Raw genomic sequence first — 11,695 nt, 5'->3', positions numbered from 1 at the left:
GGATTGTGCTCAGCCCAGAGTCCTCGGTCTGACAAGCGAGATCGGAACTTGATTTCACCGACGTGAGCACCTCCTGCCCTTCTCCCTTTCTCCCATTCTCGTTGCACGATCATTTCAATTGCATTGTTCACGTTTACCAAAAGGTTTGGAATCATCTTCGCATTTGCGCCACGGTCATGCACACCATCGTTAGGGCCAGCGGGCAAGCAAAAATCCTGCTGCACCCTGCTGACAGCATACGCGGCAGCTGGTTGAGGCGCCTTCCTGAATGGGAAGGTCGATATCGAGAGCTCACCATATACACCTTTACTTACGCCTGCGACGCGTCAAACTACTGCAGCGCAGTGTTTCAGTTTCTCGCGAATACCTGTTCTCACACCGCAAGCTGTCTTGACTATCTGATGAGTCCGTGAAGCTTCAGAGCTGTGCGATCTAGACTATTCGCTGCACATTGGAGTATGAGTGGCCGCCCTCAACGCGACACGGCTCGCAAGACCAGATTGCAAAGATGGAGTCTTGAGAGGAGAAGTGCGAAGAGTCGCTCCATGAATGCCGTTGTTGATTATCATGCACGCTATCTCATAACTTCGTGTCCGTTCCAAACAATTCGCAGGATGCCTTATCCAATTGCCATGCTCACCTCACAACATTACGACGCCGGCTGCCAAGCCCAACAGACCAGCAGCTGCACCGACAGCCACTTTCCCGGCCGGACTTTCGCTTTGTGTAGATGCTGGCGCACTCGAGTCCGTTGCACTCTGCGCCTCACTCCCCGTCGTCTCGCTTCCGGTCGGCTCACTATCCGTGGCACTGAGTGTAGTGAGTCCGGTCTCGGTTCCTGCGAGAGTCGTCGTAAGGGAGACTGTCGAATTATTGATAGCCGTGATGTTGCCTCCTCCGCCAGTAATGATGACTTGAGTCGTCATGCTTCCCGTCTCCGTACCAGTGGGCGTGACGCTCTGCCCACAAAGTGGTGTGACAGTCAAAGGTCCAGTGCGAATACTGGTATCGGTTTGAATGGAGAAGACCATGTCGCTCTCGGGAATGCAAGCTACACCTGTGGCGGTGACGACGTCGGGAGTGGCTGGCGCAGATCCGGTTACAACGTTGTCGGTTATGGTGACTGTTGGGATGGTGTTGAGGTCGATTGACGATGGAATGTCATCTTGAGCGAAGACAATTCCCGCGAGAGCGGCAGTAAAGGCGATCTTGTGCAGCATGATTGTTTCTTGAAGGGTCGTTGGTTGTAGTAGAGTTGTGTCCTGAAGATAAACACGCGTTGGTGTTGCTTGATTGCTGCCTTGACCGCCTGGGAGACCTCGGGTAATTCTTGTACTGAATCAGACTGCGTCAAAAGGAAGAGTGGGAAGCAACCTTAACACTTCAGATCGTGCGTATGTGCGTACGTATATCAACTACAAAGAAAGAGGTACCTGCCAAGCCGTTCGCCCTCTGAAACACTCGCGATGCATGAAGTCCAGCAGCTTCAGCTGCTGCTGGGAGGGGCCAAGAAAAGGCAGTGACGTCCGCCGGTCTGTGCGAAGGTGGGGAAGCGACTGACCAACTGCTTCCTGCCTTCAACTGGTCGATTCCGACCACAGATCGGCGAGCGGACACGTTATGCTTCGACGGTCGGAAGCATTGTTCGTATTGATTGGAATGGTCCAAGGTGCAGGTGATACGGCGGTGGTAGTACTCCTATCGGAAGGTGGCAAGGCTTGCATGGCTTGGCTTCAGCGGGTGACGTGCCTTGTACTTCAACAACTCAAGTGCAGCTCAAAGGAGCGTGCCTTGCTTCCGAGTGAAGGGCATCTCGTGTCGCAAAATACTACGGATGGATCAGGTCGACCAAAATACCTCTGAATGCTCAAGCGCAATGATACACAGAATGTCAGCGATGGTTGAAGATCATCAAGACTGGCCATCTCTGGGATTCCATGTTTCAGTGTCGGCAGTTCCGAGCCACTCATATTCGGTCGAAGACATACCAGCTCTCATGTCCTTACAATGATTGAGACTAGCCACAACTGCACACAGATATTGTGGGGTCGCAAGATCTGCTGCAGAGGGTGGCTGATCAATCGGAGTAATAAACTGCACGCCGTGCGACAGCGCGTACGGCACAATACAGCACCCGCCGATGGCTTGTAACACGGATGTTGGCCACTCTTCATCACGCGAACCCCGATTCTTTCATACCGCTGACTTCGTAAAGTCGCTGTATCACCGCCATCGAGCTGATGCTGATGTTGAGACCTTGTCATACCAGGGCTTCCCTCGTGGCTTTGTACTCGACGCGGTCATGCTGGTTGTGCCTCGAAGCACAAGATTGCACATGATGAGATACGTGTCGCGGGTGGGTTTAATGTGCTTGACCGAGGGAGCGAGCTGCGAATGTTACTCGGAATCTTTCATCGCCTGCTGTTTAGAAGGTGACAAAATGTCCCGAGCTACATCGGCAGAGTATGCTTCTTCTCCTCTCGTTTAATTATTGAACGCGCCTCATGGCTTGCAGCTAATACTTCATCTTTGTCAGTAAGTCAGCGTTCCCAGCTAAGTCAGCAAGTCGTTCAGGTTCGTCGTTGTCATGCTCTCCTTGTGCAGTGCTGGACGGTACCTGCATATATCTCTCGTGGTCTTTCCCAAAGAGGTGAGACTTCCCCCGCCAAGTCTCACGCTCTCACCACGACAAAAGAAGCGACGCTACGCCCGGACAACGGATCGCTAGATGCTCACGGCCATGGGACGGGGACTTGTCGTCCAGTCCAAGTAATCAGAAGCCCGCCGTTATCAGCATTGGATCCACGACAAGCATATGGAGATGGCGGAGGGCAGCAAAAAGTGAGCGGATCGGGTATTGCGGCCAGTTGATTGGACCGGCAACGGAGGCCGGGGCGTGGCATTGTCAGTTGATCGTGAGACAGCGGTACGAGGATGCAAATGTTAGGTAACAAGTATATAACGCGTCGAATAACATTTTGCGGTGACCGAGCGAAACTGCCTTCTCTCGCTGCCAACTGCTGGTCGTCGTCGTGCTCACGGCGGGTTTGTGTCACAACTCTTCCGGCTACCGGCGGGTGAACTGATAAGAGATAAAACGCGTGCCTCTCGGCGATCGACGTGCGACTAAGAGCTGGTTGAATCAAGCTCCCCGAACTCTCTGCAACTTTTTCCAAGACACGCGGCGGAGGAGGATTTCGTGCTGCATACACGACTTTTGAGGGGACTTCCGAGGGGCTTGCCATTGTTTGCACAGCTTTGTTGCTCGTGGCATAGCTTGCGGACACTTCCCCAGCACTCCCCACGACATCTGCGATTGTTGAGCTCGACAGAAAATCGATCTGCCAGCGGGCAGATTTCCAGTGAGAAGAACCAGAATGGCGACAACCGCTCTGCGCCTGCGGGCACAGTGGCTCGCCACCAGACGTCCACTGTCTGCGCAATGCGTTTATCGACCGACGAACCGATTGTGCACCGTTCGAGCGTACCACTCCTCGCCAGCAGATGCAGAATCTGCTCGCACTCGATCGCGGGGCTTCTACTCGAGCGCGCAGACGACAAATGGCGATCTGGAAGTCAAGAGCCATGACTCTTCCATTTTCGCTCCTCTCGATACCTTTCCACGCCGCCACATCGGGCCGACCGCTTCCACAACGGAGGAGATGCTCCAAGCTCTCGACCCTCCAGTGAAGAGCTTGGATGAGTTTGTCAAGCAGGTTCTCCCAGAGTCCATCCTGACGAGCAAAGACCTCAATGTCGAGGGACCAGTTCCTGAGTCGGGCTCCGTGCCTACGACCGAGGGCGGCTACTCGGAGAGCCAGCTATTGGCCCGCCTGAAGCAAATCGCGAGCGAGAACAAAGTGTACAAGTCTTACATTGGATGCGGATATGCGGGCACTCGCGTGCCTGAAGTGATCAAGCGTAACATTCTGGAGAACCCAGCGTGGTACACCAGCTACACTCCATACCAGCCAGAGATCAGCCAAGGTAGACTGGAGTCGCTGCTGAACTTCCAGACCATGGTGACAGATTTGACTGGATTGGCCATTGCAAATGCCTCTTTGCTGGACGAGCCGACAGCCGCTGCTGAGGCAATGACGTTGGCTATGAACTCGTTGCCAGCCTCGCGCCTCAAGAAGATGGAGAAGAAAGTGTGGTTGGTCTCTCACCTCGCACACCCACAGACCATTGCCGTTCTTGAGAGCAGAGCACAAGGGTTTGGTATTACCATTGAGGTGGCGGATATCCTTGCAGACGACTCTAAGCGCGTCGATGAACTTGGCAACAACCTGCTCGGTGTTCAGGCACAATATCCAGACACACTGGGGGGTGTCGAAGATTACAGAGCGCTTGCAGACAAAGTACACAAGTACCAGGGCACTTTTGCAGTCGGCACTGATCTGCTTGCCCTGACACTGCTCACACCGCCTGGCGAGTTCGGCGCAGATGTTGCGTTCGGTAACGCTCAGCGATTTGGCGTGCCTTTTGGCTTCGGTGGCCCACACGCAGCCTTCTTTGCAGTCAGTGACAAGCACAGCCGAAAGATTCCTGGTCGTCTCATCGGTCTATCGAAGGACCGTCTCGGAAACAATGCCGCCCGTCTCGCATTGCAAACGCGCGAGCAGCACATTCGAAGAGAAAAGGCCACCAGTAACGTCTGTACCGCACAAGCACTCTTGGCCAATATGAGCGCGATGTACGCCATCTACCATGGTCCTGAAGGTCTGAAGAAGATCGCCGAGAAAGTTGCAAAGATGACACAGGTACTTGCAAAGGGCCTGCAGAGTGGAGGTCTGGAGGTCCGCCAGCCAGTCGCATTCGACACAGTCGTCGTGAAGAAGCACGATGCTCCAGGCTTTGCGGCCAAGAGCGTAGCCAACTTCTTGACCAACTTCCGCGTTATTGACAACGACCACATCGGTATCACCATTGATGAAACTGTTGGCAAGAAGCAAATTGATGAGATCTTCAAGGCTTTCACCACCGATCCTATCGATGTCGAGGCCCTTGCCCAAGGAGTTGAGGCGAACTCTCAGGTACCTGAATCGCTGAGACGAACTTCTGAATTCTTGACACATCCGGTTTTCAACTCCTACCACTCTGAGACCGAGATTCTTCGATACATGCATCACTTGCAATCGAAGGATCTGTCGCTAGTGCACTCCATGATTCCACTGGGATCCTGCACAATGAAGCTCAACGCAACGACCGAAATGCTTCCAGTCACCTGGCCCGAGTTTGCCAACATTCATCCTTTCGCGCCAAGCGACCAAACTAAGGGATACCAGACTCTGATCAAGGAGCTCGAAGACGATCTTGCTGAAATCACTGGCTTCCACTCCGTGTCACTGCAACCCAACTCTGGTGCTCAGGGAGAGTTTACTGGTCTGCGTGTCATCCGCAAGTACCAAGAGCAGCAGCCTGGCAAGAAGCGTGATATCTGTTTGATCCCAGAGTCCGCTCACGGCACTAATCCAGCGTCTGCCGCGATGGCCGGCATGCGCGTTGTGACAATCAAGTGCGACACCAAGAAGACGGGCGATCTTGACATCGCAGATCTGAAGGCTAAGTGTGAGAAGTACAGCGAGGAGCTTGGCGCTTTCATGGTCACCTACCCATCCACATTTGGTGTCTTCGAGCCAAAGGTCAAGGAAGCCTGCGATATTGTGCACCAGCATGGTGGACAGGTCTACATGGATGGAGCAAACATGAATGCTCAGATTGGTCTCTGCTCGCCAGGCGAGATCGGTGCTGATGTGTGCCATTTGAACCTGCACAAGACCTTCTGCATTCCACACGGAGGTGGTGGTCCTGGCGTTGGGCCTATTGGTGTTGCTGAGCACCTTGCTCCTTTCTTGCCGGGTCATCCTTTAGTCGCCAATGTCGGAGGTGAGAAAGCTATCGCACCAGTCTCCGCTGCACCATGGGGCTCCGCCAGCATTCTGCCGATCTCCTGGGCATACATCAAAATGATGGGCGCTCGAGGACTTACCCACGCAACCAAGATCACGCTGCTGAACGCAAACTACATCATGTCGCGCCTGCAGGAGAACGGCGAATACGACATTGCTTTCACCAACGCCAATGGCCGCTGTGCACACGAGTTCATCCTCGACACAAGAGGTTTCAAGAAGTCTGCCGGTATCGAAGTTATCGACATTGCTAAGCGTCTTCAGGACTATGGCTTCCACTCACCGACCATGTCATGGCCTATTGCCAACACTTTGATGATTGAGCCCACGGAATCGGAGTCCAAGAGCGAGCTTGATCGCTTCTGTGATGCTCTATTGTCCATCCGCGAGGAGATTCGCGAGATTGAGAATGGCTCTCAACCACGCGAGGGCAATGTGCTCAAAATGGCTCCTCACACTCAGCAAGACTTGATCACGTCTGAGTGGGATCGACCGTACAGCCGAGAGAAGGCGGCTTACCCACTAGCGTGGCTGAAGGAGAAGAAGTTCTGGCCCAGTGTCACCAGACTGGATGACGCGTACGGTGACACAAATTTGTTCTGCAGGTAAGTTACCCCATGTGTCGCAAGTTTTGTTTGTTCTACTCGAGTCACTAACGTACGTTACAGTTGTGCTCCAGGCGGCACCGTCGAGGACCAGCCAGTCCAGTCGACATAGTCGACACAGCCTCTTGTGTCTCGTTCCTCCCGAATCACAAGTCATAGCATCTGATGTTTGTGACTTGGGGGTTGGCGGAGCGGTGAGGCACCTTTCAACACTTTTGAGATAGTACACCTGCCTATGGGCTTTCAACAGCGTTCAAGCGAGGCGTTCAACAGAGGGGAAACGGGTATGACACCGGGCTAGGCCATGGTCTTTTTAACATTGGTCCCAAAGTTTTAACATGGGATGGACGAGTTTTGATGAGTCAGAATCCAACTGAATCGACAGTGGAAAGAGCTAGTAATGTTGCACAGGCTCAGAACGAAAATTCAACCAGCTCTATCGCTTTCTCTTTTTTCCACTTGTCCCGCTATGCCGTGGTATCAGCGCGCTAAAATGTCATGAAAATGATTGCCTGTCCACAATCGTGCCCCGAATATCTACAACTTTCCACCCACAGCTCCTCCTGTTTTGGTCATTTGGTCCATTCTACCTGTCCCTCGGCTTGAGAAAACTGCCATGATACCGAATCCAACGTAGAATAACGCCAAAGGATATGCTACCAAGCCGCGCATGTTCGTCATCCTCCCAACGACACAAAACATGGCTGAGCTGGAATATGTGCACCAGGCAATTGCCAAGCTCACGAGACAGTATCCGAGGAAAGTATCAAGTGGTAGTGCGACACCGAGTAGACTTGCGAATACCAGTGGTAGGAGACAGTACCCGAGTACGGAACTTGAGCGTCCGAGCGTGAGTGTGGAGGAGAAGTGTGAGGAGCCGTGGTATTGACTACTCGCGGCGCTGTGGGATTGAATTGCGGCGACTTCGTCGGAGCTGAGGGGTGGGGACATCATGCTGAAGACGAAGTGCAGGCTGAAGGCTCCTAGGGCTGCGAGGCCGCAGACGTAGCCGAACCAGAGTTTGCCGGACTGGAGAGGGTGGTTGGTTAGTTTGGGTTGTGGTGTGCGTGGGATTGTTGGTTTGACGTACCAATAGTAGGAATGTCCCGAATAGTGCGCAGAAGAGAAACGGCCCTGCGAGATCTGCGTCGTCCATGATATGTTGATCGATTCGCGCCATGGGGTTTAGAACTGTGAGCGTCTGTGCCATATCCGCGTCAGCTCATCATGTCCATCATCTTTTTACTCGTAGACTCCATTGTCTCACCTTCATTTGTATATGCCCAAAATTCACTCCCAACTCTTCCAATAACGGCGGCTCCCCATCATACCCTTCTGTTCCAAAAGCTGCTAACCATCCTGTCCTCAGCCCTCCTTGTCCTGTGCCCATTTGTCCACTTGCGCCTGGCTGAGCAGGGAAGGCGCCAAAGCCATAATTAGGTGAAGCTCCATAGCCCGATGGTTGCGCTCCTGAGGCTCCATAAGCCTGGAATGGTGTAGACTGTCCTGAAACGGGGGGCTGATTGCTGTAGCTAGATTGGTAGAAGTTGAGGTTTTGGGATGTGGGTGGGGGTTGGTAGCCGTAGTTGGCCATTTTGGCAGTAGCTTTTGGCGGGTTCAGTGTTCGGAGGTACGTGGGGAGGTACAAGTCGGTTACTTTGCAGATTGATTGTAGCACACGTTTGTGGTGGTCGATACTGTGGGAGCAAGCTGTTGTCTGTTCAAGTTGTTGGGTGGGTTATGTAGCCTGAGGCAGCCAGGGTCCGAAATGTGAGACATTGGCTTCACGTTCTCCTCGTCGCGACCTCTTCCTCTGACACTCTCAAACCCAACCACAAGTGCAGTTCAATGAACCCCGCCTCGCTTGATACACCACAGTATCAAGGCGCCTCGTACAAGTCTACATGCAGGACCACGTTTCTCAGGCTTCGGCAAGCTGCAGATGGCGACCAGAAGAAACAGGGCCTCGGACGCTTTGCACGATGCAACTACAGGCTGGGCCACATTTTGCCCCTGCATCTTCCGTCGCTCTTTGAATGGACTCGTGGAGGTTGATGTAGGGGCACACTGAAGCGCGCAAGTTGAGAGGCTCAGATCTTTCCGGCACTGTTTGCTCGACTTTGACTGCACGACCTTCCATCACAGACGATATGAGCCAACCATGCTGCACGACGCAGTTCGTTGCTAGCCTCGCCGCGAGCTCCGGATGGCAGTCGCTCAAGGCATCGCAAGAGACATGCACCGCAGTACGGTCGCAACTGACTATTATCGTGCCTGTGCTAGGAGAGACTCTCACCCAATCTGTGCACATTGAACCATCCCTCTCTTGTTGCAGCGAGGGTCAATCGTGTCAGCGCGACACCTCTTGTCTACTGACTTGCCTCTAAGAAGTCTCTGGCTTCGAATGCTCATCTGCCTTCGACATTGACAGCTCGTTATTACAAGACTCCAGTCCAGACTAGGACCGTTCATCACACGCACCATGGCCTCATATCCCCAAGTGGAGCTCTTTCCCATCGATCCAGCATACCAAAGCGCATCGAGCGCCAAGTCACAGTCCGCTAGTATATTGCAGAGCTCGACTGCTGGACTCATCACCGAGCCTCCGCAGTATCACGCTCGATCGGAAGAGCCACGTTCGATCTCCAAATTCTTGGCCGTCTTTTTCCAATTGCTCGCATTGCTGTGGGTCGGTGGCATTGGCTATCTGCTCTATGTCAACTTCAAGCAGCACATTCTTGGAGCAAGTGCATGGTGCACGTTCAACACGTGTTTCCCACAAGTCTGGGCGAATGACTTGAAAGTTCCAAGAGCGCTCCTGGTGAAATTCGATCGGGACACGCATAATCTGCTTGGTGGTCTTCAACTTGCGGCTAAGCTCGCGGAAATCTGGTTCTGCCTCATTGCAGCGTGGCTGGTGTACCTGAAAACGATTCAACTCGCGCAAAGTCCACAAGGCCTGCCAATTGGATATATGTTGCGACACATTGAGTTTGCGAATACGCTCGGTCTTTTCCATAAACTTATGTGGACGACGTCTGCAGCTCGTCGGCGTCATAATGGTCGCCACCGACTCGTATCGTACCTGTGCTTGACTGGCCTGCTATGCGTGCTTTGTAACCTAATGGGGCCTGCAGTTGCTGTGCTGCTTTTGCCATCGCTGCAGTGGATTGATACACAGCCAGAAGTTACAGCACAATACGACTCTTTCTCTGCAGGCGCATCACCCGAACCACATGGATTCGCCATGACTGATGCAATACGATCAAGGAATCTTGATTGGCGACGTTGCGTCGAACGGCGGCCCATGAATGACAGTTTCTATGTCTGCTCTGGAGTATGGGCCAACAGCTTGGATGCGTGGTTTGAGGCTGTCTTTGCCAGGCAGGGAGGCAACACGCCAGTAGCTTCAGCACAAAACAACATATCTTTCACATACAACAGAACAATGATACCTACGATACAAGCCGGGCCAGAGGCGGCCACAAGCACATCCTACCAAGAAGTCCTGTGGGTGCCGAACCGCCAAGTTCTCGCAGCCTTGAATGATGACCTCCAGTTCGTCAAGGATATGTCCATGGGAAAGGTACCACAGAACGACATCAAACTAGCCTCGCGCTCGTCCTACAATCATACGGTCTCAACAATCATTCACCGTGTCGGCCCGGCGCTCGGAGCAATGATCGGTTCCTGGGTCAGGCTAAATCACACCACAGACGATGCCCCATTTTACGACATTGAGCTGGAGGATGATAAAAAGGTTCGGTGCTATAAGAACTATTCTCTATCAGATCCGTCAGGCTGTAGAGGACAGTGTAAAAATACCACGTCATCCTACACAAGGTGTGTAAGGCTGGAGCGATCTAAGCGCGCTGGGCTCTGGATAGATCAGCGTTACATGACGCCGTATGACAGCTGGGGCCCATGGACTCGCTACGATCATTTTGTTTCAGATGCTGCATTCATCCTAGACCACAAAATTCCATCATATGTGGCGGAAGCAGGTTTTCAGCAGAGGTGCTTAGAGCCACATACCGATACTACTGTCGCTTGCAATTGGGATGCACTGTTCAACATGAACCCTAAGAATGCACAGCTCGCGGGACGCACTCGTTCCGTAAACACAATACACATCACTTGGGACACTAGCTTCGGCAGTACTTACAATTGGCGCCCTAGCACGGTTACCTTGGCCATCGACTTTGTGGCAATTCAGGGAGTGGCAAACTATGCCTTGGACACATCTTGGATCTCGAACCCTTTGATGCAGCTCGATTTCCAACCGCAGATAACTCCCAGCAAACATTACAAACCCGATTATCAGACCGTCGAGATCCACCCCCATTGGACGCTTGCAACCTGGGCTGCAGACTCCAGTCGAGCGGAGCGAATTCCCAATGTCAATACTAGTCGAAACTTCACGCTCGATATAAGTAGAACAGCGCCCGCCAGGTTGCAGAGATACTTCGAGTTGAACGTTCAGAATTTGAGTAGGTATACCACCAATGACCCCAGCATGATGGACTGGGAGGAAGCGACCACGGTCGTACCTGTAATGCAGATGCTGAGCATTATCGATTTCAAAACGATAGAGGTTGGCCCAGGTGATGTGTTACAGCCGGAGAAACTATCGATCAAGCAATATGGTAGCATCCAGGTCTGGGCATATGGTATCACGTCTCGTACAGGGTGGCTCGGTGCTGTTGTTGCAGGCTGCGGATGCCTGGTCGTTTTGTACGAGGTATATGTCGGTCTGAGAGACAGAAGAGAATTCCGATCGCTGACCGAGATCCTCATCTCTGCGTTGCAGCACAATTCCAGTGGCGAGTTTGATGGTTTGCGAAAAGAGAAGGATGTTGCCAGAGTGTCATTTCGACTTGAAGACGATTATTCTTCAGCTGGTCGGCTTCGCTTTGAGCGAGTGCGTTGATCTTTGAGTGAGATTCGAATCTGACAATGTCCGTTTTTGACGGCGATATGGCGAGCGTCCGGACGCTCTTCAAGAGGTGCAACGCCGCTCGTCAGAGGACGAAGCTACAAAATCACCAATCTTACACATGCGGGCTCATATGGGAGATAAGTCGAAAACGGCACTCTGGGGAAAGGTTTGCTAATGTTTATTTCATCGTGCACATTCATAGTTATACGTACTTGAACTATTGACAGCCGCAGATCTAG

The 11,695-nt window shown here is 52.7% G+C and overlaps 4 protein-coding genes across 4 annotated transcripts; 2 read left to right on the top strand and 2 right to left on the bottom strand.

Annotated features, from left to right (window-relative positions):
* Positions 1–641: 641 nt before the first annotated feature.
* On the bottom strand, positions 642–1,220 carry CKM354_000083800 (uncharacterized protein; the record flags this gene model as incomplete). Its single annotated transcript, XM_044795943.1, has 1 exon — positions 642–1,220. The coding sequence occupies one exon, from the start codon at positions 1,218–1,220 to the stop codon at positions 642–644; it is 579 nt and encodes a 192-aa protein (XP_044651878.1).
* Positions 1,221–3,377: 2,157 nt separating this feature from the next.
* CKM354_000083700 (glycine decarboxylase subunit P) lies at positions 3,378–6,629 on the top strand (the record flags this gene model as incomplete). The annotated part of the gene is made up of 2 exons (XM_044795942.1): positions 3,378–6,517; positions 6,581–6,629. 2 exons carry the CDS (start codon positions 3,378–3,380, stop codon positions 6,627–6,629), a joined length of 3,189 nt encoding a protein of 1,062 aa, XP_044651877.1.
* A 425-nt stretch (positions 6,630–7,054) lies between these two features.
* Positions 7,055–8,111, bottom strand: CKM354_000083600 (transporter YIP1; the record flags this gene model as incomplete). Its single annotated transcript, XM_044795941.1, has 3 exons — positions 7,055–7,546; positions 7,608–7,718; positions 7,785–8,111. The coding sequence occupies 3 exons, from the start codon at positions 8,109–8,111 to the stop codon at positions 7,055–7,057; spliced, it is 930 nt and encodes a 309-aa protein (XP_044651876.1).
* Positions 8,112–8,999: 888 nt separating this feature from the next.
* Positions 9,000–11,447, top strand: CKM354_000083500 (uncharacterized protein; the record flags this gene model as incomplete). Its single annotated transcript, XM_044795940.1, has 1 exon — positions 9,000–11,447. One exon carries the CDS (start codon positions 9,000–9,002, stop codon positions 11,445–11,447), a length of 2,448 nt encoding a protein of 815 aa, XP_044651875.1.
* Between the last annotated feature and the right edge of the window lie 248 nt (positions 11,448–11,695).

Source organism: Cercospora kikuchii (assembly GCF_019650295.1).
Source record: "Cercospora kikuchii DNA, contig_00001, whole genome shotgun sequence".
Lineage (NCBI taxonomy): Eukaryota > Fungi > Ascomycota > Dothideomycetes > Mycosphaerellales > Mycosphaerellaceae > Cercospora > Cercospora kikuchii.
Note: the sequence above shows the minus strand (reverse complement) of the source record. Positions and strands in the feature narration are given on the sequence as shown.